This window comes from Aedes aegypti, chromosome 1, assembly GCF_002204515.2.
Source record: "Aedes aegypti strain LVP_AGWG chromosome 1, AaegL5.0 Primary Assembly, whole genome shotgun sequence".
NCBI lineage: Eukaryota > Metazoa > Arthropoda > Insecta > Diptera > Culicidae > Aedes > Aedes aegypti.
This window is the reverse complement of record NC_035107.1, coordinates 16,574,477-16,600,575: the sequence shown is the minus strand read 5'-3', so window position 1 is coordinate 16,600,575 and position 26,099 is coordinate 16,574,477. Positions and strand designations below refer to the sequence as shown.

The 26,099-nt window shown below is 36.2% G+C and overlaps 1 protein-coding gene across 1 annotated transcript in view; it reads right to left on the bottom strand.

Annotated features, from left to right (window-relative positions):
- Positions 1 to 2,081: 2,081 nt before the first annotated feature.
- LOC5574723 (protein MAK16 homolog A) overlaps positions 2,082 to 26,099 on the bottom strand; it is a 41,829-nt gene continuing 17,811 nt past the window's right edge. The window contains exon 3 of the mRNA XM_001655255.2: positions 2,082 to 2,408. Coding sequence (XP_001655305.2) covers positions 2,235 to 2,408 — 174 coding nt within the window. The 3' untranslated portion in view covers positions 2,082 to 2,234. The remainder of the gene's footprint in view (positions 2,409 to 26,099) is intronic.

Here is a 26,099-nt window from a genome sequence, read left to right as displayed (position 1 = left end):
CAAGAGCCAGGAGATTTTTCAGAAATTCCTGTACGAGTTCATCAAGGATTACTTTAGAACCTACAAAAGTTTCGTATAAGGTTCCAGAAGGATTTTCTTCAGATTGTTTAAAAGAGTGAACAATAATCTACATTTAAAAAAAAACTATAGATTGCTAATTGCTAATCTATGAAAACAATCACTTGACATTTCCCTTCAGACATCCCTATAAAGTTGTTAGAAAACTCAATTAAATTCCTGTACGAGTTCATCAAGGATTACTTTAGAACTTACAAAAGTTTCATATAAGGTTCCAGAAGGATTTTTTTCAAAATGTTTAAAAGAGTCTACAATAATCTACATTTAAAAAAACTATAGATTGCTAATTGCTAATCTATGAAAACAATCACTTGACATTTCCCTGCAGACATCCCTATAAAATTGTTAGAAAACTCAATTAAAAAAATCAAAAATAAAATCTGTGGAGTAATTCCTGGACATATTCTTAGAGAAATGTCTGTTTGAAATATTAAAGAAATTCTTTCGTAGAAAGTCCTAGTCCTAAGAAATCTCTTAAAATTAGTGGTCGAATTCTGGAAGATGTTCTAAACGGAAGAATGTGCTAGGAATATCGATGGAAGAATCACTAGATACATTCCTGGATAACTAAGTATTTTTTGAAAAATGCTAGATAGAATATCTGAGATTATCGTTAGAAAAAATCCAGGTCAAATTCTTGAAAGTGCCTATACGAATTCCTTAGGAAGTCTGCAAAACATATACTCAATGAACCTTTGAAAAAAATGAGGTAGTGTCTGAATGAAACTTTGAGCGAATATCTGAATTAAATTCTGATCAAATTCCAGGAGAACATCGTGAAAAATTGCATGTTGTAATGTCAAACCAATCCTGAAAATATTCTAGAGATATGTCTGATCTACGAGGAATCCAATTCTTGTCGCCAGATTCCGGTTAGGTTTCTCGGTCCCGTTTGGTCTCTTTTGAAGGCCAGAGGTCTGTAAAGGTTCTATGACATGGCTGTCATCCTGCATACATTTCGGCTCTTCCTCACATCGTTTTGGTACTTCGCGTTTTGGTACCCACTTTCTGGTCAGTTTGCCCTAACCTTGCTCTTGATTTTCGAGTATACGGCTTATAAGCTGCTAGTGCTTGATTCTGGCAATTAAACATATCGCATTGAATCGTCGTATTTGATTACGCTTTTCATTTTTTCATCATTTTGCTTAATGTTTTACGCATCAGCGAGGTGTTAATGATGTTTCCTACCCATAAAAACACATGTTTTGTCCCTCCCAAAACAATCAAAACAAGAACACTGGACGCCATGTTGAATTGATGTTGGGTTGGTGAATATTGGTTCATGCCACCCCCTGCTATTTTCAAAACACTGAGTCCCTAACAGTTTCGCATAAGAGCGATTTCTGAAGAAGTTCTTTGAAGCATCTCTTGATCAATCTTTGGAGGAATTTTTGGACAAATTGCTGAGAGAATTGACGGAATCTCTGAAGCAATTTCTGGAGAGATCACTGAAGGAGCCCCTAAAATTTTTCAGGAGAAACATTCTGAACAGATCATTAGAATTTGTACAAAAAGTCACTGCGAAATGTGAAAGGGAAAAAAGTTACTTTAAGGACCATTTTGATCGAAAAAAAATTAAGAAACCTACCATGATAAATCAAGCGTTAAAACAGTGATCAAATCTCTAAAAAGAGACCTACTTACCAGCCCTGGACATCGACAACGCGTCGTCCGTCCCTCGACTTGACCTTCAACCGATACATCAATTTCAGCACACGATACAGCTCAACATTCTCGCGCGCAAATCGTAAGAGAGAAGCAAAAATTGCGCTAATTACCGTAATTATCCTTCGCCTGAAAAAAGCCCTCCTCATCAGTGTCGTATCTGTTGATTGCACGTCAGTCTCATTGATGCCCGATTCCTGGGGCATATGGGACTGATATGCGAAACGTGACGTGCCATGTCATCTCGTAAGAACTTTTATACCTCCAACCGTGACTTTCGGAATCAAGCATCGTCGTTTTGTAAATTGCTGAATTAAATGTCACGATCTTACTCGGTGTTTTTTTTTTTTGCTGTCTTTCCTCTCGAACTTTATTACTTTGTTTTGCAATTCGGAAATAACATTTCTGTGTGTTCTTTCCGCACATAAAAATATATCCACTGAACTCTTAAAGAATTAACATAGTGACCAGTTGGTGGTGGCGGTCGTACCTCATTTATGTAACCGATGCCTCGTTGGTGCGGTTTCCACTTCATATTCGATCTCCAGGTGGGGTTTGCGCAGTTTCTTCGGTTTCTTCTTGGCGCTGGTGCTGGGTCCTTGCTCTGCGCTGGTCGACGGTTTCGCTTTCTTCGGCAAACGGGGCGTGACCTTCGGTGCGATATCCTGGGAGAGGAAAGGAATAAGAATTGAGTTAGTCTATGGTGAACTCTGTTGGCTATTAACTAAACATTTTGAAATGTGTAACTTCCATACGTTCTGTGATAAAACACTGATAGGTACTAACTTAATGACACAAATTTCCCAAATAGTGAGGAACGTGTCTATGGAACAGGCCTGTTTATACCCAATGGTGTGTACTATGGTGATTCAAATTACAGAAGAGATAGAAAATCCAATCTATGATATCTTCATTACAATCCTCATGATTAAAAATAATGTTCAGTGAAATTTTCAGCATTTTCGTTGACGGTTTTTTTTATCACAAGAGTGGGAGATGGAATTTTTAAACTTCTTACATATTGTAATAAATAATACATAATGTAAGTTACATTATGCATTGCAGGCTCTACTTTGCATCCTCATGCATGCACATTCAAGATAGTACCCACTCAAATTGGATTTATCTGTATCTTGTATCTCTCAGCATTAATTGTCGAGTACCTTGTTAGATACTTGCACGACCGTTGCTGACCATAGTGTCCTTCCACTGAGGTGTAAATAAATTTGACGGGCTTCTACTCCTGCATGCAATGCAACTTGTATTCTCCGTTGCAGTGCCCACTGCCCAGTAGGTAATGAGCAAAATAGGAAAAACCGCACTGCGTGTTCTCGAGTCTAATGCTATTTCGGTTCAATGTTGAATCGCAAATGATTCTTTTTTGTGCCACGGAATTTTGAAAGGAAGAAGATATACTGACGTGGAGTCAAAATTGAATGAGCATTTGTTATGTGTGTCCCACATAATCTGCCAGTGGCCATCTTGGGCACGAATAATCCATCCATTCCAAACTTTTTAAGAAATCCTCATTCTATTCATTCACTATTTTTTTAGGTATTCCTTCTTGATTGCTTGTAACCACAGTACAAATACCTCTAGGTATTTGGTTTAGAAACAATTTCATAAAAAAATTCATAATCATCCTCCTCTCTTTGGGTGACCTTCAGAAATTTCTCAACATATTTTATTAGAAATTACTCCTGACAATCCTGTAATGAGTGGCACCAAGAATGTTCAAATTTTTTTTAGAGAAATAGAATGCAGAAATGCATTGAAGTTATTGTTTTGTAATTTCTGATAGAAAGGAGTTTTAAAAATACCATAAAAGAAGATGATTTGTGAAATCTTGGAGAAATTCCATGGAAATCTCTAGAAACATCTCACGAGTAAACAAGATCAATCAGAATCATTGCAAAGAAGCCTGGAGTACATTCTTGAGTCGCCAGAGATTTACACGCCACTCGTTCACAGGTTGTTCTGGAATTCCTTCAAAGATTCCTCGAGGAAGAGCTTCTTTCAATGATTCCCCCAAAGAATTCCTCAGAAATACAAGCACTCCTCCAAGGATCGTCTGGTAATTTCATAAGATATTTTGAGGAATTCCTCCAGGATTTCCCTCAGGAAGTTTAACGCTGATACCTCTTGAACTTTTCACAGGGATTGCTCGGAAAATTCTCCCAGGGTTTTATCCAGCGATTTTTCCACTAATTTATTCAGTTATTACATCGTCTACCCTAGCAAAGCTTGACATCATATTGAAAACTAATTTTGATGTTGTAGAATTTAATAACTCAGTTTGTTGTCATTTCGGTCGTTTTAAAATATCGTCGGTTATAATATCGAAACTGAGAGCAGAAAAATGTTCTCATGAAATCAAAATAATTGAAAACTATTTGTGCGGTCAGTGAAGGCAAATTGAAAACTGTTTCTGCTATCATAGAGACCAAATTGCGAACTCATTGAGATATTCATATTTTTCTTTGATACCGAAACAAACGAGCATGCGACAAGATAAATGCATTATTTTAATTAACTCATTACGCGTAATAAAGATGGACAAATTATGGGTGATATTATGAAAAAAATCCATGTGCTCAGCTGGGATTTGAACCCAGGATTCTTGTATGCTAAACGAGCGCTTTACCAACTAAGCTACCGAGCCACTATGTTTCAGACATACCAGCAAATCTGGTATATGCCAGTAAAGGGCAAACATTAATAAATATGTTACTTCAATAGTCTCTCCAACGAGTAATTTCTGCAGTATTTTTTCTAGATTCTCCAAAAATTGATTATGCAATAATTCATTCGCGCCCAGTGGAACGGCACTACCACACGGTCGCTTATGCTCCTGGAGTTCATGACGCGAAGGGAAACTTTCGTTCTTCTGAAGAGGCGAACAGTGATGGTAGGTTTGATGATCTTCTCTAACAAGACAAAGTACAGGGTTGCAGGTGGAGAAAGAGGCAGGCTAAATGGTTTTGTCGCTGAAAAAGTGCTTGAAAGGGATGTGTTAGTAGTTCTTGAAGGGCTATTGTGAAGTACTCATATGAGCACTAAGCTGAGAATTCTTCTTTGTCAGTTTGAACATAACGCAAAAAAACGTCCTTGGCAACAATTCATTGGAAAAAGCCCTGGAGAAATTCCGAGGTAAATTCCTGACGTAATGCCTGGAGAAATCTCACGAGATATTCTTAGAACAACTCCTGTTCGAAATTCTAAAAAAAATTAAAAAGAAAAGTTTGTGGCAAATACACTGGTTGAGTTCTTGGAGAAATTGATCAAGAAAATTGTTGAAGGGGCATGTTGTTTATTTGACGGAGAACTGGTACATAAAGTTTCATTTTACTTCAATTTATCTCAAACTACAAATCCTGACTGTATTTGGATCAAACCACTGTAATGCATTGTAAACTGTTCACTTAACCGATCACGGTATTTCTGGATTATAATAAACTAGACTCGATCGGGTTCACTGCTTTAACTGTCGATCGGTTATTAACTGCAGGGCTGTTACAAAAATCTTAAAATCGTATCCGCGAAAATCGCGACTGGAGAAATTCGATCCGCGCCTAGAAACACCAATCCGCGCCGAAAAATATCTGTTTCATTGACATCTTTACTATTCATTATAAAAAAATGCGAAAACGTGCATGACCAACAACTAGTTTTTAATGGTACTTAAAGTGAATATTTTCGCCTTATCTTAAAGTTTCTACCATTGAGCAGAACAAGTTGTAGAAAAATCTTAAAAATCGTATTCAACAATGTCACTCGAAATGTATTTGTCATCAACATTTCAATATATTTTTTTGTAGAAAATCGTGCAATTCAATAAATGGTAGCATCACTACAAGCAGAGAGGAGGCCTAGTTTGCAACTATACTTAACACAATTCGATATGATCTTTGCATACAATAGGAGATGCAAAATGAAGTTATTAATGATAACTTAAGAAGAAAAACGTACACATTAATTTTACAATTTTCTCTCATCTAAGTTCACACTATATTTCAAGTGGTTATATTATCGAGAGCGAAAAGATTGCCATTAATAAAATTAGATCGTCAATAGTGTATTTTTTTCATGCAATACATGGATAGGCAAACACCATCATATTGTTTAAGAAAATAATGTTGCAAAAATATTGTTTTATTTATGAGATGTGGACTGTTTTTATTTTTATAAAACTTCAAGTCCTAATATTCAATCAATTTGAGGTAAAAATACTTAAGATTGTTGTGATAATTTAATATTTTTAACAAATTTGTTTTTATGAATTGTAATTTCTGTGTGCGTGTGAAATGCAAATATCAAATGCGGAAACACCAAACGCGGTAAGATTATTCATAAGAAATGCGATGTCAAAGATAGATTTTTCCTACTAGCAGTGATGCCACATACCTGTTATCTGTAACTACATATATTATTACTTTTTCTTGCCTACAAATATCTGTGCTCAAAGATCACAGGTTTTTTAGATAAAGATTTTAGGATATTACACAAGTTTGGGACATGAATGTGGAAGATATTGAGAAAAAATGCCATTACTCTGATTATTTTTTCTTGAATTCTTTAGAATTTTAAATTTTTAGGAACAATTATGCATTTTCTTCTTAGTTTTAGTAGAATAACTTGTTGACATGCCAAGAACAGCCATAATTAGTTTGTAAAGGTTCTTTTTGAAATAAAAAGTTAAATTTCAAATTTTTGCGCAACACAGATTTTTACCAAGATTTTTGGAGGTTGATTTAAGATAAAAAAAATTTTTCAACCTAAAACACAGATGAAATTTGAAAATAATGTGGCAACACTGCTTGCTAGGGCGACGGTGATTTATGTAATCGTTGCTAAGTGTTTTTTGATTACTTTGTGTTACCGCATTTGGAGGACGTTTACTCAATATTTGCATCTCAAATGCAAACAGCAATACATTTTTTTTTTTTCAGTAATATTCATTAGTCATTGGCAGTACATTGGACTATACATGCCCGTTCACCTTAAAATGCACTTTGAAGCACAAAACCAAAAAAAAAAACCCTTCTTTAAACTATGTTGAGCCCATATCACGCACAATGTATGGAACCTTAAATGTCCCTCACAGCAATCTTTCAGCCGAAAATCTTTCTACTTTTAAATTTGTTTTTAATCCGCCATGAAACAATTTTCCTTTCGCGTCCACTTTTCAGCTCTTCTGAGTTCAAATTTTTCAAATTGTTCAAGCCTACTTGATCTCTCTTTCAAAAAATTGAACTGGAACGCAAACTGAACACGTTCAAATGCAACACTGGTACATACAGCTGTGTTCAGAATAATAGTAGTGAAAGCCGATTTTCATATAGAATGTTCAACTTTAACATGCTAAAACTTTGTTCTCCTTTGAGCAAAACGCATGGAATTTTGACAGAAAACTCTAAATATCTTCAATTTTATTATCACCAAATTTGTCATAGTACTGCACACTAAGAAGAAACTAATATTACGTACGTAACGTAAGTTTGATGGCATTATAAATTAAAAATACGTTATTCTTGTAAAATTACATCCAACGTGACTAAAAAAAATTTGTGATTCGAATAATCTTTCGTCCATTATGACGGAAAGTTACGTAATTTGTGACTTAAGTTTACCTAATTTTACTTGCTTCAATATGTCGGGCATATATGACATAAATTTCAATGATTTTTTCTAAGTGTGTTTAAATTTTTCTTCACTCATCGGTGTTCAACAATTTCTTCCACCCGCTTGAGCCTGTTAAATAAACGTTTAAGTAAAAAAAAATTCTTCCAGAGTTACAAATTTATAAATTTGGCGATTTCAACAGATGCTAACTTTTTAACTGATGTGTTCTGGTGGTGATTCAATCGTTGTACTGGTTTTCAAAGCAGATCGTAAAACGGTTTTATGGTGAACAGCTTAAACTGCAAAAGGTTTTATTTAGTTATATTTACATCCACTATTGCATTAATTATACATACAATTTTCAGTGTTGCTTTCTATTAACTTCAAGTAATTTTTATCTTCTAAATTTACAATGCTCTTCACTGACAAAACTCTTAATTTGACTGCGGAACTATATATTGTTTTAAACTTTTCTATTGATGATAAGATTTCATAGGGTAACCAACTATGACTGCAGCGCCAAAACTCAGCCAGAGTGCCACAAATTCCTACATGGTTTAATGTCTTGATATATTATATTCATTCATGTCTGATTTCAGGTATTTGAAAAACCAAGCCAAATGAGCGCCATTTTCTAAGATTTTTAACGAGAAAGAAATGAAAATTTTCTATTTCCAGTTTAACCTATTTAACCAAAAACCTATCGATCGCCGTAAACACAAATAAAAAATTTAGATTAGTGTCATTAAGAATTTAGGGAAGAACGATCTCTTGATTGCCTAGCAACCCTCGAGAAATATGACTTCAAATAAAATGAGAATGGTTTACAAATAACATGTTACTGTTTTTTATATTTCCCTGAACAACATTTTCGGTATCAGTGACTATACTAACTGAACTTTAGTGCTCTCAAAAAGAAACATGAATTTTTTGTTTTAAATAGAAATTTTCTAATTATGAAATCATGACTGTATGTAAATAACTGCAATTTTTGTTGCATGATTTGGGAAATCCGCGATTTTTGCGACAGAATTTTATTCACCCGCGATTTTCGCGCTTGGTTGGCCAAATCCGCTACAAATCCGCGAGAATCGCGAAATTCGCGCCTGTTGTAACAGCCCTGTAACTGTAGTGTATTTTAATAATAAGCATTAGAGTGGTTCAAAAATCATTTTTGCTTCACACAGCTCATTCGATTTAAGATGAAATTCTGATTGTCCTCCCAAAATTTGAGCTCATATGGATGAGAACTTAAACTGCCCTTCAAATTTTGTATGGGAATTAGTATGGGAAAAGCAAGCAAATAATTTAATCGATCATAGCGTTTGTCCACATGCTCTTGAGGGTTAGAGGTACTCCGATACTGTTGGATACATTCGTCAGCTGCTACTTTTCCGAAGACCGTTTTCACATCGGACGTCTCAGTAATTAGTTATTGATTTTTGTATTGATTAGAAATTGGCTATAATAATAGCAGTTGAACTGCTATGCAGGCATCTCTGGATTTATGCAGTAATTTAGGTACTATTTGTGAGCGCTATCTTTCGCGCTAGATGCAGCCATGTTGCCTGTTCAGAATATGAATGAACACTATTGAAGAATTTCCGTTTGGATAATTCAGTAACCGATTACAGAGACGTCCGATTTGAATACGGTATTCGGCAAAGTTGTAGCTGTCGAATGTATCTTGGAACATAAACATAGCTCTAATGCTAAGGTGTGGAGCAAAAATGATGTTTTGAAGCACCCTAATAAGCAATAGGAGAGCGATCAATCACCTATCATTGGATGTTAGTATACATAATGATTAGCTTTGGTGATGAAAGTACATGAAATCTTCTGAGTACCCATCAATTTCATGAGAAATTACGATTGCATTACAGTCTGACCAATCTAATATAAATGTGTAGGTTATAACCGAATTTGCGTGAACAGGGTCCTAAACGAAATTTTTTAAGGGACTAGATGTATTCCTGGACCACTTCCTTGAGAAATTCATGGAATAATCTGTGATTGAATTCCTGATTGAATCTCTAGAATAAATTCGAAATATTAATAATTCAATCAATCAAATACAATTATCCTGATCGAAAACTTTTATAAGATTCCAAGGAAAATCCATGAAAGAATAACTAGATGAATTTTCTAATAACCCAAAACTCATCAATGGCGCTTTCGTCATTTCTTTATAAACAACGGCCGTAAAGCAAACAGCTGATCGAGTCGCGTCCCAATACCTACTAGATTCCGAAATCAAACATCAAACACGTTTCCGAGCTAACTGTTTAGTAATAGCCACGAGTCGTGTACGGACATAATCGAAAAACTAGCCGGTCGAAGCACGTACACATGTCCGATAAGGTGCATCTCCCTCGCTTCGAACGTGCCCGGAATCGAACAATTTCCCCGGACAGAAATAACCCGGTAATGAATGAAAATGTGAGTGATCAACGGCAAAACAACCGCCCACACACATAGACGCAGCAGTCAATCGGTCAGTCGGTGACTCTTCTCGATCAACCACCTGAGCAACGATCGCGCAGTCTCTGAGCGGATCGTATGCAAATTGCGAGCAACTTATGGAAATCTAAGCAACCACAGTATGGCGATCGGTAGCAATTGCCAAGGTTACCTCCGCATGTGGAGATTTGCGCCATCGTCGCCGCCTTCGTCCGTCACCCATACCTAGCTACCGTACTGCCAAGCCGTGCTAATTCACTGTCAAGTTCAAGAGATTCTCGTTTCGCGCGCTCGAATGGAAAGGCAGCCGAACCGGCGCACGGTGGTTCGATCTAGACCAAATGCCGGTACAAAAGACGTTCCAAGGAAGGGTGGGGATAGGCGCTCAAAAATATCCCAATTCAGGGTGACAGAATGGGGCCTTCTTATGCCTAGTGGTAAAGTCCGCGGGTACAGGTGTCTTGGTTGGATTTTCGGTCGGTTCAAAAACCTTTAGGGGGGAAGTAAACTCTTTTGTAAACCCTCATGAGTAAGCCGAGAATAGCTTTTGATAAGAAAAACATACACCTCTGGTTTTTTTCATATTTTGTGTAAAACTAGCTCAGCTTTCCAGTGATGACTTTTAGAATCGGTGGTTGCGAACACCATGAAAATTCAATTTTTCTGATAAAATCCTAATGGCGGCCAAATTCAATATGGCCGCCAAATATTTTTATTTTTCCAAATGAAGTTCCTATGTTTTCTCTGTCCAAAACCATGTTATTGTGAAGGGATTGTTGAAGACATTTTTGAGTTATGCCAGTTTGAGTGCGGCAAAAATTGTCAAAAATCGAGGGGACCTCAAAAACTGTTTTGATTGTAACTACCGAAGAGTCCATCAATTTGACAAACCAAATACAGTTTCTTTACTTACTCCACAGGAGCTTTCAAGTAAGCATAAATTTAAACATTTTAAAAGACTAAGTGTAAATAGTGGGCCGGTCTCAGCGATAATTACTCACTACGAAGCAAACAGAGATCCCACAAAGCACTCTCACTAACGGAAAACCTAACTGTCATCGTGTGCGTGAAAAAAAAGCAAAAATATATCGCTCTCCTTGTTTTCTCTCACAGAAAACCGAAGAAAACATCAGCAGCTTCGTAGTCGCGAATTATTGATGTTTTTAACTGAATTGTCGTCACAATCAAATCAAAACAAACTGATGCGCATGCAGGAATGTGTCAAATGAGAATCTCCTGCTGTAGAATCATCCGGCGCCAGGAGGCAGGTCTATGGCAACCAAACTTTTCCTGCTTTTTGTTGCGATTATGAATTTAAAAAGAGTTAGTTGAACAGCTAGGCTGTACACAAATTTTTAATTACCAGAATTGTTTACACATAAATCTAATTTGGAATAACTAATTTGATTAGAAAAAATCATGATTTGTTTAACAAGAATTACAAGAATCCGTTCCTCTCCCACGTCTTTTTCACTAATTAACAAGCCAAAGGGCCCATTCACAAATTTCATAACGCTGAAGGGGGTGGGTGGGTGTCCTCGTGCCGTTACGGATCATACAAAATTTGTTAAATATTAATACAAAAAGCCTTACGAGGGGATGGGTGAGTGTCAAAAATGGCCATTTTTGGCGTTATGAAATTTGTGAATGAACCCAAACTGAACTTTATTGAACTTGAATAAAATTTGCTGTGTGACAGCCAATTCTTTCAAACATAACTTATTTGAGTTGCAGACTACATTCCAACAAAATCTCGACAGATATTTTCATAGAATCCTGAGTATTGATCCAATACAATTTTGGAAATGATTCAAGCACAATTCCGAACAGGAATCTTACTGTAAATTGTGGCAGAAAACTAGAAACAACTCTTAGCATTATTATTTGAAAATTATGTTTGTTGTTATAATTCATACAGAATTCTAAACAGGGTTCTCAAAGAATCTTGTAAAACTAATTGTCTTAAACTTGTTTGAAGGAATATTCTACAGCGACCCACAAACGTTTGAACTTACCGTAATTTTGCATGATTTATTGTGTACTAACAAATTTCTTTTACGTTCTCGCTGAAGACAATTAAATTGTTTGTGTCATTTCTATGAACCCATTTAGTTTTTTTGATAATAGCGTCTAAGATTTTTTTTGTGATATCGAATGACACAAGGACAATTTTCGTAAACAAAAAGTTCAGGCCTCTAGCAGAAATTTAACCAAAAGTCCATTATTTAATAGATTTTAAGATGATTTTTAAGTGCTGTAATAATACTTAGGAGGATTTGTGTGACTATTTTTTCAAGAGTAAAGATAGAATTTGAAAAAAAAATCCTTTTGAGTTTTCTAGTTTGTTTGTGTAGAGGGCGCGAAAATAGAGGTTTGCCAAAGGCGCCAAGAGGTAACGCTACGGTTTTGGACTGAAAGTACCTACCGTAATTCAGCGCTAAGCAGCTAAGACCCTAATTTATTTATTTATTTATTTATTTGACGTCAAGCATTTTGTAGACCATTCTAAATTACATTGTGTTCTTAATATCTATATGTTTATATATTATAAATTTGTTGAGTATACTCGATTCATAATTCATTCCTCAGTTACTATAGTTTTGTACATCAAAAAAGTATTTTTTCAGTTTTGCTCGAGACATGTTAACATCAATCATTTCACAATGCTGATTATATATAGCCATCATCTGATTCATCGGACTAAATTTAGCGTAATTCGTGCGATGATGACCTACTGTGAACAAGTAACGATTGCGCAAGTGACGAGTTGGAGTATAAAAATTCAGTTTTGAAAGTATATCAGCAGAATCAATGCGCTGTGAAACAATATCGTTAACAAAAGAAACCATAGCATAATCACGACGCACTTTCAGTGATTTCATATTGATAAGCATGCATCGTGATTCATATGAAGGTAGAGGAAGTACTGACCAGCCTAAATTACGTAGTGCGTATAATAAAAACTGCTTTTGTATCGATTCTATACGTTCTTCATGTTTTTTTGTATAAGGTGACCAAACAATACTACAATATTCTAATATTGATCTTACATATGCAACATATAGTATTTTTAATGTGTAAGGATCACGAAAGTGTTGGCCAAATCGTTTTATGAAATTGAGCATATTTCCTGCTCTATGAATTATTGCATTATAGTGATCTACAAATGATAGTTTTGAGTCTAAGATAACTCCTAAGTCTCTTATTTTATCACATTTTTTTAAATGTTCGTTTCCTAAAACAATAGACATATTTGGTGTGGTTCGTTTTCTGCTATAACTTATGAGGTTACATTTTTTTATATTCAATTCCAATAAACTTTTGCAGCACCACGTGTAGAAAATTTGTATCTCATTCTTAAAAACATTATGATTGTCATCATTCTTTATTTCTAAAAATAGCTTCATATCGTCAGCATATATAAGGACCCTCAGTTTGTTTAGAATATAAGAAACGTCATTAACATATAAAATAAAAAGAAGAGGGCCTAAGTGTGAGCCTTGAGGTACTCCAGATGTAACATATATTGGATTTGATCTTTTCCCATTGAATTTTACTATTTGCTGACGGTCGTTTAAATAGGACTTGATCCACTTAAGGAGACTCATTTCGATTCCCATTTTTTCAAGCTTGAAAGTCAACATTGGAATGTCCAGTTTATCAAATGCTTTACTAAAGTCAGTGTAAAGAGCTTCTACGAAGTAACCTTTATCCATTGCACTCAGTGAGTAACTTACAAATTCCAGAAGGTTCGTAGTGGTCGAACGACCTTTGAAAAAGCCGTGTTGAGCGTTTGTTATACGATTTTTTATTTGGGCAAACATATTTTTGTTTACAATTGACTCGAAAAGTTTTGGAATACATGACATAATAGCAATACCGCGATAATTTCGAATGTCCGATTTCTTACCTGATTTATATATTGGTATGAGGAATGATTTTTTCCATACCTTTGGAAATTGGCCAGTTTGAAGAGACATATTGAATAACCAAAATAATGGAGTTGTGAGTTCAGTTGCTAAGTTTTTTATGAAACCGGGTGGAATTTCATCGGGCCCTGATCCTTTAGTGGCGTCCAAATTTTTAAGACCAAACAAAATGTCTTGAACATTTATAGAATTAACGCCAACATCACTCGGAAAGTCAGCAAAATGTGAAAAGTAAGAATAATCTCGATCGTTTTCCGAAAATGTTGAATAATTTTCTTGAAAAAATTTTGCGAAAAGATTGCAAATATCTTCAGAATTATTTCCTACTTTTTCATCCAAAGTCATTGTTGATGGAAAGTTGCACGATTTGAGTTTTGTTTTAACGTAATTGAAAAAATTCTTCGGACATGACTTTATTTCATTTTCAGTTTTTATGTTGTACTCGGTAAGTGCTGTAGAAATGGCTAAATTGAGTTGGTCGCAAATAACCAAATATTTTTCTAAATCGTCTGGTTTTTTATATCTTCTGTAAACTTTGTGAGCTTTTTGTTTTCGATTTTTCAAATTTATGATTTGTTTGTTGAACCAAATTGGATTTTTTGAGTTGTGATTCCTTCGTCTCTTCTTAACAGGTACTTCCTCCCTAATGGTTTCCCACAATAAATTGTAAAAGATTTCTATTGCACATTCAATATTATTTTGATTTCTCAAAACAGATTGCCAATTTGCGTTATCTAATTTTAGTCTAATATTGGTATAATTGGCTCTACTATAATCGAAAATATTCTCATACACATATTCGTGAGGAGTATGATAAATATGCATAAACATAGAATATTCTATTGCCGTGTGAAACGCTTCATTTTTCCATAATGGTGAAATTGACTCACTTACACAGAAATCTTCATGCATATTTGTCAATAAAAAATCTAGGTAACAGTTTTGTTTATTTTTTACGTGATTTATTTGATTAAGGCCTAAGGATGCAGTTTTGTCAAAAATAAATTGCAAAGTTTCATTATCTCCAACAAAAACGTTTTCAAAATCAGGAATGAAATCTGCATTACGTTGATTGAAATCGCCATAAATATGCACCTTGTTTTCGGGAGGAAGTTGAGTTATGATTTCTTCTGCTATCAGGAAAAAACTCTCGTATGTTGACTTACAAGCCTGATCTGGGGGAAAGTAAACTGATACAAAAATATGAGTTTCATTACCAATATTTGATTTAACCCACACATGCTCAAATTCTTTAAATTTAGGTGAAGCAATGATTTCAGAACTGAAATTTGATGATATTGCAACGACGACTCCTCCGCCCGATCTTCTTTGTGTCAAAAATAAGTCACGATCATTGCGAAATACGTTGTAATTGCTACCAAAAATTTCTTCACTTTTCACATCATCATTCCAACTTGTTTCTGTACCCAATATGATTGAGTACGATGAACTTAATATATTTTTATGAATTTCATTAATTTTAAAAGTACTTTTCATACGATTAAAGTTTTGACAATAGATTAAAATTTCAGTTGGCTGTGTTTCAGAAGTAATTATTGGTAGTTCGTTATTTAAGTCTGTTAAACCATATGGTGAATTGTCATTATTATTTGTTACCAAGTGCTGATTAGCTTCACCGGGTTGAATTGAATTATTTTCTGCCTCTGAGGGGTCCGTCAATTCCGTTGAAAACACGAATGCCGGCATGCACCGCATGCTTCACAAGATCCACCAGTTGAGGATCCTTCCGTCGTCCAGTTCGGTGGTGGTACTGCAACGGACTGCCGGGGCGCCTCCCTCGCCGGATATGGGTTTAAAATTTCTCGTCTTTTAAACTGCATGGTTGGTCGATAATTTGTTGGCGGTCTAGAGAAATGATGTTTCGCTGCCGCAAGAAGCTCTCTGTCAGGAGGAAGTTGATGATTCCTTTCCTGGCTATTATTGAAGGTGAAATTTCCGCGATTGTTATTCTGTTGTTTGCTTACTTTGTGATGAATTTTGGATGGGACATTATTATGGCAATGGTGATTAATGTTCACGTCGTTGTTGTTGATGTTGTTCTTATTACAATTTTTGTTAGAGTTCCTGATTCTCCGCTTTCTACGCTTTTTCGCTTTATCGGCCATATTTTGCTGCCTTTTGTGATAGCTTTTGCGTATGTCATATTGCGTCCAATCGGCTTTCCAAACTTTTCTGCTTCCAAGTAGGCGCCATCCTGACACTTCAGCAATTTTATTATTCAATTCGGCTTCCAAACTTGGATATTCTATTGATGGTGGATCCGACGTATTTTTATTTGTCAATATATTTGCGGACAAAGACTTTAATTCATCGAGGATGTCCAGCCCCAGCATTGGATTTGAATTCATCGCGCAACTTGCCGCTGTGTCAATTGATAATTGATTTAAATGACTAATTTCGTCATTTATGTTGCGCAGGTCAGTAGATATATCGGATGTCACCGTTTTTAGCGTGGAGTACATATTTTCAGTAGTTGCCGTTATTGCGGTATCAAGAAGGCCGGTAATATGATTCTTGATGGCAACGACACTCCCAGCCAAGCTACTGTTTTTATTTATTGCTGCCAGTTCATTCCTCACGCTAGTAAGCAAAATCTCCATACCTTCAATAGCTTCGTGGACAACATTTGGTTTTTCTTGATGAAGCGAGAGTCTGTGCATTACTTCCGTATTGGCATTCAGTTGTTTTTCGAGAACTTTTTGTTGCTCCAATAGTCCGTTAAAATCCAATTTCGCCTGGATTAGCTCTTGAAAGGATTCACAGCATGGTAGTACGTAAGAGTTAACGTCCACTACCTTCCTGTCTCTTCTCCGCAGTGAACCCCTCTGCACGGTGACACCAATGCAGTTTGCATGGAACTTCCGCGGGCAGCCTACACATGACCACAATACCGAGTCGACAGAAGTGTCGCAAGCACAAATTTCGCAACTCATTACGCGTGACAAAAAAAACTGATTCGATTATAAACAATATCGCGCACGGCACCTGTAGCTACTTAAAGCTGATGTAATGCAAATTTAATGACAAATGAAAACGCGCACAGGTGGGCTGGAGCAATTAACAAACGCGTCCGAACTGGTTGACGACTTAAACAGAACTTTATCCTTTTTATCCTTTTTTTAACATAATTCCGCGCATCTTGGAATGTTTATAATAAATGGAAATTAATTTTAATGATAATTGTGTTAATTTTAATTGTAATGTGCAGATAACAATATGGGAAAATTCTAATATTTTCACAAATTTCGGCGATTTTCTAATTAAATGCGCGGAATTAAGCGATGCGCTGAATTAGGGCACTTTGCGGTTCAAGTCAAATTTTTCTTGCAATTCCTGCATCTGCAACCCCTAACGCATGGTGTATGTAGAGCGCAACAGGATAGCGGGTTAGAAAAAATAATATAAATCGGGTCAGTTTCGGGTTCCTCAAGTGTGAAACCCGACCATCTCTAGGAAACGTTATGATTCTGTTTTGAGAAATGAAAGGAATCAAATGTTTGACAAAGAGAAGAATACAAAAACCTATAACTGTAAGCGCATAACTGTAACTGTAAGAGTAAGTGCAAAGTAGCTGCTTTAGTTACCTAAAAAGCTTCTAAGTTTGGCAGTAATAATTCACTTAATAGTTACTAAATGTTTTGGTAAAACAATTTCACTCACGAAACATATAATTTTTAAATGCGAAACAAGATGGAAACAATCTACTTAACATCTAAAGAAGCGTATTACATAGAGAAACTTAAAAGTAGATGGAGTACCGTGTACCTTTTAATTCCGCTCCTAAATGCTTATCTTTGACAGATACGCGTATTTCGACTACCACTTGCAGTCTTCTTCAGTGTCAGTTACTCGTATCCACTGAACACCAGATAAGTACCTACACAATCAATCTACATAGGAAAATTTCGACAGGTGTATACCTGCTCACGACATAGCAGGTATACACCTGTCAAAAATAGAAAAGGGATAATAATAACTATACTAATCCTTAATTATCTACCTATATATTCAAGCTCGTTCATATTGCTTAGGTACAAACTTAAACAGCCTTGATTGTCCGTTTTCTTGATCCCTATTAAGAAGTAGTGCAGGCTTTCGTTTGTAAATTTCTAAACTTTCAGCGACGTCTAGTTTTTAAGATGAAGATACGCTTCGTACGATGTCTATGTTATCGCTAGTCATTTGGTGTCCATCCTGGAAAACATGTTCAGCCACTTTTGATTTAAAGTCATACGCTAAACCCTTTTCTAATTCCTTCCCCGCTTTTTTAACCTCTGCAATATGTTCTTTGAATCTTATTTCTAGAGGTCGTGTTGTTTGTCCTATATAGATTTTATTACAATGGGGGCATGTAATTTTATATACTCCTGCTCTATTCAGTTTATTAATTGTATCCTTTGTTGAACCTAATCTAGATTTTAGCTAACTACTCCTACTGCTGAAAACCAAATCTACTCCATATTTTCGAAATTTCTTAGCCAAAGACTTTGTAATCTTACTATCAAAATTCATCGCTACTCTTTTTAAATCCTCTTTTTCGGCAGTAAGTGTTGTCATACTTTTTCTATATTTTTCCCTTGCTCTCTTATCTATTACTGCTTGTATTGTACTATTCCTATATCCGTTAATCCTAGCCGTCTCAAAGATATAATACAGTTCACGCAGAGAAATATATTGTAAATTCAAACGAAATCGGTATAGATTCAACAAATTTTATTGTTGACTCACGGCTTATCGGCAATTTTTGTTGACTCAATGATAACTTTCATTTATTCCTACAAAATGAATTGTTGTTTCTAAGAATGTCTCAAAATAGCCAGCTGTCAAAAACAAAAAGAAATGCAATTGATTCAAAAATATAATTTGTTGATTCTAAAAACACACCTTTTAAAAGTAACAAAGAAGTGTGTTGAAACAAAAAACAATTATTGTTGTTTCTACAATTCTGTTAATTGATATTAACAAAGCATTTCATTGATTTAAATATCATTTTTTATTAACATTCCTACTAATTCAGTGCGCAAGTAGCTTCACAGATTATATTTCATCATTGAATTAGTGTTTCGAATAAATGCGTGTAACATGATATAGTCCGTTATCTGCTAAACCGTCCGACAAATTTAGAAAATTCTGAAATAAACAAATTTTAAATAATCAACTTGTCTTGCAATGTAATCGTATGTTTTTAATTACCTACAGCTTTCCTTCTTTTTGCATTCACACCGCCATAACCCTCATGAATAGTAAAATCATCTATGTCAGCTTTTTGTCATATGATTACTAAAATATTATTGTATTAAAATTAAACTACGACGGAAAATGTATACTCACCAAAGATATTACAATTGACAGCTACCGAATATCCCATGGACACTTATTTTTCAACTTTAGGTAAAATTTAATTTTCGATTCTAACTTTTCTGCTTATTTCTCAAATACAAAATGGCGACAAAAAAAGGTTTATTCAACAAAATGATATTGTTGAAACAACAATTGTCATTTGTTGAAATGAAAATCGAGCATCAATATTTCATTCGACACAGAATTTTGTTGTTTCAAAAATATGTCGAATTAGAAACAAACCAACAGATGGATTGTTTCAATTCAAACAAGAATTGTTAGTTCTAATTGTCGCGTTCTTTTATTCAACCCTACACTATTATTCTGCGTGTTCTTTTGATTTTCCAGTTTCACTTAAAGGAAGGGTTTGCATTCTATGTATCATATTACGAAAAGCCGCCATTTTATGTTGATAAGTGTGGTTGGAAGTACTCGCATAGTATTAGTTGGTTTCCGGTAAATTTCAAATTCAAAGTGTGACGATTCCCTAGTAATAAGCAAATCCAAAAAAGGTAGTTTATTATCCTTTTACTCTTCATGAGTAAATTTGGTATCTTTGTGGATACTGTTAATTGCCTCTATAATTTTTGGCAAACAATCTTTTTTGATAATGCTAAACACATCATCTACATATCTCCACCAACGTTGTGGTAACAATTCTTTCTTTTTCAAAATGCTTTCAAAATGGGCCATAAACAACTCGCTCAAAAATGGAGACAATGGATTACCCATAGGTGCACCTTTTGTCTGTTTATAAAAATTACCACGGAAGCTAAAATAGTTCTCTTCTATACAAAGTCGAGTTAATTAAATATAATACCGAACTTTGTTTTTCCAAATTTGACTTATTGTGTTGGTTAAGTAGCCATTCTTCCAAAAGGTTTATGGCTTCTTTAACTGGCACACTAGGAAATAATGCTTTGACAGCAAAAGAAATCATAATTTCATCATCTTGAATATACCCAGAAGCCTGAAGTTGGCTCGCAAACTCCTGAGTATTGATAACACTTTGCAAGTTTGTGTGTAGGAGACCCTTCTGCTAAAATAGTTTCTCTCATTTCATTGCCAGGTTTGTGAATTTTTGGCAAGCCTTTAATTCTTGGTAGAACTGGATTAGAAACTTTGAGGCGGCTGGTGTTATCTCCAAGAAGTGGCTTACAATCTTTTAAAGTTTTTTTCTACATGTCTCACCATTGTGGAAAGTGGATCGACTCTAAAATACCTATAGGGACCAGTGGTTATTTTTTCGTTCATTTGATTATCATAATCATCTTTATCCAAAATAACCTCTGTCCGCTTTTACATAGTATACCGACTTATCTCGAAGTTGTGTGTGTGTGTGTGTGTGTATACAATCCACCTCCCACTGACCGGCAGTGCTTTTATGGAAGAAAATTGTATGCATGTATTTATTGATACCCTTCGATATCTTTATATCTGCAGACAATTTTAGCCCAGGAGATGAAAGGTGATAGCTCTACTGAAATTCCAACGACCCTTTTCAAGAATGGCAGTAAATACACACACATTCTGAGGTCATTTTCATATACAGTAAGCCCCGCATAAAAACACCCAGATATCAAATGGATATCTGAAATGTTTTTACACTTCCTGAATCGAAAATTAAATTTTCGACCCTGGCACGTATTTAGTTTCATAGGGTAATAGGTGAGTAAATAATAATAAAGAATGAATTTACCAGGATGTAACGCTGTTTCTCCCGTCGCCGCACTGTGCTTACCGCGAAATACTACACACTTTCACTACACTATACACGTAACATGATCGATTCTGACCGCATCACCTGCCCCGGCAGGAGCAAGCGTCACGGTCAAAGGATCACACACTACTAAATAAGCCCGCGAATTACGCCACTCTTCTCCCCCCCAACTGCACTGCGCGCCTAACACGTTTAATCCTGCTTGACCGCTTCACCCGCCCCCGCAGGAGCAAGCGTCACGGTCAAAAGATCACACACTACTCTTCATACCGACTTATCTCGAAGTTCACACCAAACTTTATCCTCATCACTATTTTGACCTCTTAATTGAAATTTGTTTTCTTTTAATGACTCTTCAGTGTCATTTCTAGCTGATTCTTGCAACTCTATTGGTATTGTGTGTGTAATGGCGGTTTCAACATCGATTATTGTCTGTTCAATATCTGGTTTTGTGGCAACCGCATATGCTAATCCCTTATTGAGAAGTGTTGCAATTCTTCTGAGAACTGCTGCGTCGAACGATTGACCACAAAACCTTCAATAGAATGGACTTTCGGCAATGCTGTTACCACTTTGCTTTGCTGCTTATTTTTTAAAATTGCTATATTTTAAAACCTTGGTAAGGAAAAGTGGAAATTCCCAAGGGTGTTGTTTGGGTTATTGGCAAATTTCAAATGTAAATTGTAACACTTCAAAGTTTGTGAGTTCAGTTTTGAGTGCAATTTCTTGATACTGGATCGTAAATATTCTGATTCCATTTTCCTAATAATGTCCTGGGGACCTGACTTCTAACCTTAATCTTATGACTCTTTGGTGTGAGATTAAGCTTACGACACTCACTTAAAAATGCTATGTCTTTTTTAACCCTGCGATCGACTTCTTCAGCTTGATAAAAGTATTTGATTCGGAAAGCGTAAAAGCCATTACAACTCTTATTAATGTTCGAATCCTCTGAGCAGAATCTCAATAGAGAAACTTAACTCCATCTACTTTGGAGTACCGTGTACCGTGTGTCAAAGATAAGCATTTAGGAGCGGAATTAAAAGGTACACGGTACTCCATCTATTTTTAAGTTTCTCTATTGAGATTCTGCTCAGTGGATTCGAACATTAATAAGAGGTTATTATTTTACTTGATCTTAATTTAGTGTACAATTTTCGCAAAATAAACAATGCCCCAAATAAGCTTTTGTTTCAAACTTTAAAATGTACTTAATCTAAACGTGGACATACATGGGCTACTATAGATAGTCTTATGGTACTTTTTGTAACAAACAGCATGTTTTGCATTGATTTATGTTGTATTCATCTTATTTTTTTTCGAGTCAGGTGTACAACTTTTCGTAAGATACATTACGATTAGGGTTCTCATCAACCTTCCGTTTGTCATGCGGTTGATGACCGTGAGAAGCACCGCGCTGATGCCGCATACGAAAGAAAAGGCGAGTTGTACAAAATACAACAGCGCCAAATTATTGAAGTATTAAACTAATAAGGCGGCATCCACAAATTACGTAACGCTCTAGGGGGAGGGGGGAGTAGACTAAAGCGTTACGGCTCATACAAAAATTATAAAAATTTCATACAAAAAGCGTTACGGAGGGGGGGAGGGCGTTACGTAATAAATGGACGCCGCCTAAGCAAGTGAATTAGTGGCTGGTAATCCACATTTTCATGAAACATTTTGTCTACGGTCTACTCCATGAGTTGTTATTCAAATTTGTTCTAAGCCACTAATTCACACAAACCACCAAAGCGTTGCCGAAATCGTTTGTAGAAAATCATTTTACTTTTTGGAGGTTTTGCCCGCCTTCAAACCACTGTGCAGCGGCAAGCCAGTAGTAGCGAGGTTACTACCGTGCTCATTAGATCGTTACCCCTTTCGGTGGCATCGTCCATGGGTATATTGTTGATCCGATCGGTTTATGGTGAAATAGATGTCTAGGCATAGAAGGAAGTCGATCTGTTTTGGTGGGTTTTTAAAAAATCGCTTGCGATTGCGAAGCATTATGAGTAGTAGTACTTCACAGTGGAGTGTGAAACAGACATAGTGGGTTAAGTGTGTGATTCACTGACCTTGACAGTAAAACGAGCCGGTAGTCCACCCTCGCCGAGAGAGGGAGACGAGTATCGCACACACGTGGAGAGGAATGGGGTTTAATTCGAATGGAGCAGTCGGTTGCAATTAAAACCGGTTCCGATCCGATGGATGGGGTTGACTCTTTTACCTGGCGGAAGCGGGAAAGGGAGATCGGCACGATTTTGCTTACATCATGTTTCGGGTTTAAGTGTTTGCACCGACCGAACTGAACTGAAAAATGCATGGCTCTCGGATGCATATCATGTAGTCAAGGTGGTACTTCTAGCAATCCGTACTGAACGATGATGCTGATGACCAGTGAGGCTGTCATTGATATGAATGCGAGTAGTTGACCTTAGTTCGCGAGATCATATTCAAAGTGGCATGAAATTATGCAAAATTCAAGGTAAGAAAACAATAAAGTTGCATAGAATTAAATGTTGGTCCTAGACCAACATTTGAAAACACTCTATTGAACAAATCAAAGCTTGGGGAGCTTGTTCCATAAACATTTAAAAGCTTCAAGAAAACTTGTAATGCTTGTCTCAAAACATGTAATGTTTATTATTGACTGTTTGGAAAACATGGAAAGCTTCTTTCAGAATTAAAAATTTCTTGGAAGGCTTCCTACAGTAAGCTTGGAAAGCTTCTTCCAAGAAGGGTTGAAAACCTTCGTCTAGAGAACGTGAAAAACTTTGTCCAGCAAGCTTGAAAATTTTCTTCCAGGAAGCTTAAAAAGCGTCTTTCAGGAAGCTTAGAGATCTTTTTCTAGAAAGTTTAGGAAGTACTTCCTGAAAACTTTCAAAAACCTTACAAAGTTTTCACCACGAAGCTTGAGACGATTTTCCCAGAAAGCTTCTACTAGGAAGCTTGGATAGCTTCTCCCAGCAAGCTTGGAAAGCTTTTTCCAGGAAGCTTTGCAAGCTTATACTGGCAAGCTTTGAAAGCTTCTCCTAGGACGCTTGGAAGGCTTCTTCTAGAAAGCTTGAAAACCTTCTTGCAGGACGTTTGAAGACCTTCTTCCAGGAAGCTTGGAAGGTTTCTTCCAGGAAGCTTGGAAAGCTTCTTCCAGGAAGCTTGGAAGGCTTTTTCCAGGAAGCTTGGAAGGCTGCTTCCAGGAAGCTTTACAAGCTTCTTCCAAGAAGCTTGGACTTCTTCCAGAATGCTTGGAAACATTCTTCCATTGGAAATCTTTCAGGCAGCAATATTGGAAAGCTTTTCCAGGCAGGAACCTTGGAATTCTTCTTCCAGGCAGCAACCTTGTAAAGCTTCTACCAGGCAGGAACCTTGGAAAGCTACTTAATTGCAGGAACCTTGAAAAGCTTCTTCAAGGCAGAATGCTTGGAAAGCTTCTACCAGTCAGGAACTAGGAAACCCTCTTCCAGGCAGAAAGCTGGGATAGCTTCCCCAGACAACAAAAATGTACGTATAACGAAATCACCTGGAGGCTGTGTATGTGCAAATTTTCACTTATAAGATGTCGCGAAAAGGCCTTCTACGTACAAAAGTGGAGGCGATATGCGTGCATATATTATGTGATGAATAACAACATACAATGCGAGTGTATAAATATTCTACTGAACTAACCTGTGATCTCATGCGACTTAGCTTATGATAACAAATGTTGATTTGACAGCTGCTACGGATTGATTCGACTTACTTTGTACGAGTGTACGGGACGAAACAAAATGTACAAATGAACTCAGAATAGAAGTGTTTTATGCGAGGAAACTCATCAATCTGACGAGTTTATCCACGGTGTTTTGCGGGTTTGAAGCAATTAGTATGAATATACGAGGTGTAACGGGAACTTTCATGCGATTTCTGGTTATCTGGGTCTTCCAGAAAGCTTGGAAATTTTCTTCCAAGCTGTTTGGGATGGTTTTTATAGAAAACTCGGGAAACTTCTTCCAGAAAGCTTGGGAGATTTGTTCCAGAAAGCTTCTTCAAGAAGGCATGGAAAGTTTTTTCCCAGAAAGCTTGGAATGCTTCTCTCATAAGGTTCAAAAACTTTTTCCATAAAACTTGCACAGACCTCTTCCAAAAATCTAAGTAGTCTTCTTTCCTGATAACTTGGAAATGATCTGTTAAAGTTTCTCTAAGTATGCTTGGTAACCTTGTTACAGAAAGTTTGCGAAGCTTTTTTTTAAGAAGGAAATTTAAAATGCTTGTAATCCAAAATCCAAGCTACAAGCTTTTGAAGCTTGGATATCTTTCAGCATGCTTGAATAGATTGATCTGGAAGCAAGAAGAGTTTTTTTGTATCTTATTTATTGCAATTTTAGAGATAATTTTCCGTTCTACGGTTGAACAGAAAGCTACCGCAGCTGTCACATTACTGATTTTCACAAAGCATCATCGATCGGTTGCGATGATACCTTGGAAACCAGACTGATGATTGTTGTTTTCGACTGTTTTTCAAAGCTTTGGACTCTACTAGCACACTTTGATTAGATGGTTTCGTTCAATGATACAATGATTCTCAAGGCTGCGGTAGAACTTTGACAGCTGCGGTAGAACTTGGCGGCTACCGCAGAACGGAAAATTTTCAAAAGAATCGATCTCAATGGGAAGTTTCTTCCACGATGTTTGAAGAGCTTCTTCAACTAAACTTGGGAAGCTTATTTCAATAAACTTATCAAAAGTGTTTTAACTAACAGGCTAACGTTAAATGAATGAATAAATTACAAATTACAAATAAACTTGGAAAACTTTATTCTGAAAACTATGAAGCTTGCAGGGATAATCGGCTGATTGTGGCATAACAAATATTTTGAAAAGTGATAAAAGTATTTTGTTTATACGAAGATTGAATTCATAAACTGTTTGTGGCGTTATATGTGATAGATTTTACGGGATTCCGCTGGTGGTTGGACTGGTGCAACGCCACCCGGATAGTTTTTTTTTTAGTTTGTAAAAGTGACAGAAAAAAATGATAAAGCATGTCTGATTTGGTTGCGAGTTCTGGTGCTGTTAAGTGCTTTCTTGACTACATGCTTTTTTGTCGTAAAGGATTGAGTTTGCGGATTCTTTTTTTGGCGTCTCCGGAGTGAAATGAAATCGGAATCGGTTTTTCGCGTCGCCGGAGTGAAATTTGTGTTTTTCTTTTTTTTTTGGTTTGACATTTCGCTGGGCAGTGTGCTGCGTGAAGCCTTAGTAAGCGGATTCTGTTTTCGTGACTCCGG